We start from the raw sequence: 3,982 nt of genomic DNA on the forward strand, positions 1-3,982 counted from the left end.
AGTCCCCAGGCTCAACCCCATGGGGTTTTGGCATGCCCCACCCACAAAACGTGCATTGGGTAGGGGGTGGGCCACCCCAAAAGTCCACTTCCGCCAAAGGTTGTCATACCAGTCGCAACCTTGGGCAAGTCACCCTGGGCGTTCTCTTTCCTTCCCTGGTGAGGGAAACGGATTGGCACCAACTGCCCCGAGGCTGCCCTGTGTCTCCAGTTTGGGGCCTCTGCCTATTGGAGTTTGAGCCTCCCCCTTTTGGGTTCCTACACTTTCAACTTTCTTTGGCTTCTCTTCCTCTATGATGGGGATTCCCTCCCCTGGGTGGTCCCGTCCTGGGACCTCCGTTCCCTCTTTGGTCCCTCCCATAGGGTTCCTATCCTGGCTGTGTTGTCTAGGATTGCTATAATTTTCCTCTTGAGGGAGTGGGGGATCCCCTTTCTCAGGGTTTTACTCTTGCCCTTTCCCTCCATGTCCTCTTCTCTTGCTTTCTCTGTTGGTCTCCTCCCCATGCCCTCTTTCCCTTTTGGGTCGGAGTTCCAATCCAGCCATGGGGTAGGGCAGCCTCTCTATTACCCCAACCCGCTTCCAGGCAAACCTTCCCTGCACCTCCAGGGGTACCAGGGCCATGGGACAATACTCCCCATCCCCGTGGATGCATTCCACCAGCATCCTTTCTCCAGGGACAAGCCAATGCGGTTTCACCAAGCGCTGCTGTATGAGGGAGTGGGCTGAGGCCGTATCCACTAGACCCCTCTGGGGCTTTCTCCCAACCCACACGGGGATGGTGGCTATTCCACGCCTCTTCTTCCACTCCCCAACCTTGGTTCAACTGCAGAATACAGCAGCCCCACAGTTCATCACCAGACAGTCCTGGCTCTTATGCCCCGGGTGTCCACAGCGCCAGCATACAAGCTGTCTCAGGGTGGCTAGGGGTTCCCTTGTGCTCCTCCCGTCACTTGTCTACCGGCTTCCGAGCGGGATGCTTAGAGAGTTTCTTGCCTCCCTCTGTGTCTCGCAGGGTCCAGTGCTCCCTCGGGGGGAAAACTGCCTCTGCATATTCCTCCGTCCTTTTGACCGTGGCTTCTACAGTGCCAGGCTGATGTCACCGCACCCAGACCCGCATGCTACCAGGGAGGAACTGCACGAACAGTTCGAGGATCACCTGATCCATAATCTGCCCCATTGTTTGGACATCGGGCCTGAACCACTGCGTCACCCAGTCCGTCAATTTCTGGGTGAAGGCCCGGAGGAGGGAAATGAACACACACACAAAGAAATGTAAATACAAGCAGAACCCCATTTATCTGCTCTAATTAAGACCAGGGCCAGATCAGATAATCAAACATTTGGATAAGTCAGAGAATGAGAAAGTATGAGGCTGCAGCACCATCTAGCGGCCACAGGTGAGATCTCCCTCTTCTGGACTCGCATGCTACTAAATCTCCTCAAACACCCCTACCACACATATTTTCCTTTAACATCCTCTTCTTGGCACATGGTGTTGTTTCACCTTTAGAGCATTATTACCCCCCATGGCCAAAGTATTGCCAAAGGACTATTAATTATTTAGCATCCAAAAACACAAAACATGCCCTGAAGATCTTACAATCTAAGGCAAGGGCGGGCAAACTTTTTGGCCCAAGGGCCACATCTGGGAATAGAAATTGTATGGCAGGCCATGAATGCTCACAAAATTGGAGTTGGGCTGTGTGAGGGAGTGAGGGCTCTGGTTGGGGGCACGGGCTCTGGGGTGGGGCTGGGGATGAGGAGTTTGGGGTGTAGGAGGATGCTCCGGGCTGGGACTGACGGGTTTGGGGGTTAGGAGGGGGATCAGGGTTGGGGCAGGGGGTTGGGGAGTAGGGGGAAGCTCAGGGGTGCAGGGTCCGGGTAGCACTTATCTCCTGGAAGTAGCGGCATGTCCCTTCTCCAGATCCTACGCGGAGATGCAGCTAGGTGGCTCTGCACACTGCCCCATCCGCAGGCACCGCCCGTGCAGCTCCCATTGGCCATGGTTCCCAGCCAATGGGAGCTGCAAGGGTGGTGCTTGGGGTAGAGGCAGCATGCACTACATGTAGGAGCCAGAGGGGAGCCATGCCGCTGCTTCTGGGAGCCACATATAGCGGCCACCAACCCTGCTCCCTGGCTGGAGTAACGCATATGACATGACTTTGCTTGTGGCATTCACAGACATTCTCATCACTGTGGAACGCTGCTTTGGGGCTCAGGAAACAAGCACTGAGTGGTGGGATCACATCGTCCTGCAAGTCTGGGATGACAAGCAGTGGCTGCAGAACTTCTGGATGAGAAAAGCCACTTTCGTGGGACTGTGTGAGGAGCTCACCCCCACCCTGCAGCACAAGGACACAAGACTGAGAGCTGCCCTGACGGTGGAGATGTGGGTGGCTATTGCAGTCTGGAAGCTGACAACTCCAGACAGCTACCAATCGGTCGCTAACCAGTTTGGAGTGGGAAAGTCAACCATTGGAATCGTGTTGATGCAAGTTTGCAGGGCCACTAATCGCATCCTGCTCAGAAGAACCGTGACTCTGGGTAACATGTATGACATTGTGGCTGGCTTTGCACAAATGGGTTTCCCTAACTGTGGAGGGGTGATAGATGGGATGCATATTCCAATTCTGGCACCAGCCCACCTAGCCTCCGAGTACATTAATCAGAAGGGGTATTTCTCTATGGTTCTCCAAGCGCTTGTGGATCACCGTGGGTGTTTCATTGACATTAACGCAGGCTGGCCCGGAAAGGTGCATGACGCATGCATCTTTCGGAACACTGGCATCTTCAGGAAGCTGCAAGCTGGGACTTTTTTCCCCAAACCAGAGGATCACTGCAGGGGAAGTCGAAATGCTCATTGTGATCCTTGGAGACCCTGCTTACCCTTTAATGCCATGGCTTATGAAACCCTGCACAGGGAGCCTTGACAGCAGCAAGGAGCAGTTCAACAACAAGCTGAGCCCGTGCAGAATGACTGTGGGGTGTGCTTTTGGTCATTTAAAGGGCCGCTGGCACTCTCTGTATGGGAAGCTGGACCTGGCCGATGACAGCATCCCTGTGGTTATATCCGCGTGCTGTACCCTCCATAACATTTGTGAAGGAAAGGATCAACGATTCACTCAGGCATGGAACTCGGAGATTCAACACCTGGAGGCTGAATTTGAACAGCCAGAGGACAGGGCTATTAGAGGGGCCCAGCATGGGGCTGCAAGGATTAGGGATGCTTTGAGGGAGCAATTTGAGGCTGAAAGCTACCAGTAATGTCTGGTGCCCTGCACGGAAGTGAAGTGCAGTGGTTCCAATGTTAGTAGGAATCTGTGTTTGCTACATGTGATACACTGACTTGCAATGCCTCTTTCTTTCATGGGCTAAGGTATCTTTTACTTTATGCAATAGTAAAGAATGTTTTCAAAGCCAAAAAATTCATTTATTGAAAAGAAACACAACTGCTTGGGAAACAGAAAAGGCAAGGGGGTGGAGTGGGGAACTGTACAGTCACAGATTTGAGTATGTCTTGTCTGGAGTGCTGAGCAATGAGTTCTGCACTACAGGATGGCAATACTGCATGATGATTGGGGTTGAGTGCAGTGGGTAAGGGTCATAGTTTTCAGGGTGGGTGGTGAAGCTATAGGTGTTGGAGACAGCTGGTGGTGCTAAGAAGCCAGATGTTGGGGAAAGTGGTTGGAGGTGAAATGGGGGCACAAGGAAAAGAGTTTTGGGACAAGGCCTGGGGGATGGAGGGAGGCGCGGTAGTGCTCCACCTGCATGTCTATAAGTGCCTGGATAGAGTCTGTTTGGTGCTCCATTATGCTTATCAGTCGATCCGTGCTTTGCTGCTGGAGCTCCGCGCTTTTGTGCCAGCATTCCTCGTTCTGCTGGCGGATCCTCCTTTCACTCTCCTGCCACTCCTGCACTTCTTGATTTTCATTACTTGAATGTTGCATTATTTCATGCAACATGTCTTCCTTGCTTCTACGTG

The 3,982-nt window shown here is 53.0% G+C and overlaps 1 protein-coding gene across 2 annotated transcripts; it reads left to right on the plus strand.

Annotated features, from left to right (window-relative positions):
- The first annotated feature begins 336 nt into the window (after positions 1-336).
- On the plus strand, positions 337-3,376 carry LOC127053340 (uncharacterized). Of its 2 annotated transcripts, none has more exons than XM_050957908.1 (2): positions 337-1,397; positions 2,182-3,376. In XM_050957908.1, exons 1-2 carry the CDS (start codon positions 1,367-1,369, stop codon positions 2,928-2,930), a joined length of 780 nt encoding a protein of 259 aa, XP_050813865.1. In that variant the 5' UTR covers positions 337-1,366; the 3' UTR covers positions 2,931-3,376. The 2 variants fall into 2 exon arrangements, with proteins under 2 accessions (XP_050813865.1, XP_050813866.1); XM_050957909.1 differs by having other exon boundaries at positions 337-1,272.
- The last annotated feature ends 606 nt before the right edge of the window (positions 3,377-3,982 follow it).

The sequence above is a fragment of the Gopherus flavomarginatus genome, chromosome 6, assembly GCF_025201925.1.
Source record: "Gopherus flavomarginatus isolate rGopFla2 chromosome 6, rGopFla2.mat.asm, whole genome shotgun sequence".
Lineage (NCBI taxonomy): Eukaryota > Metazoa > Chordata > Testudines > Testudinidae > Gopherus > Gopherus flavomarginatus.

Excerpts from the sequence above, each read along its gene's own strand:
- LOC127053340 (XM_050957908.1), top strand. The coding sequence starts at position 1,367 with ATGAGGCTGCAGCACCATCTAGCGGCCACAG. Across the intron at positions 1,398-2,181 it reads GCACCATCTAGCGGCCACAG|ACATTCTCATCACTGTGGAA; the intron begins GTGAGATCTCCC and ends TGGCATTCACAG.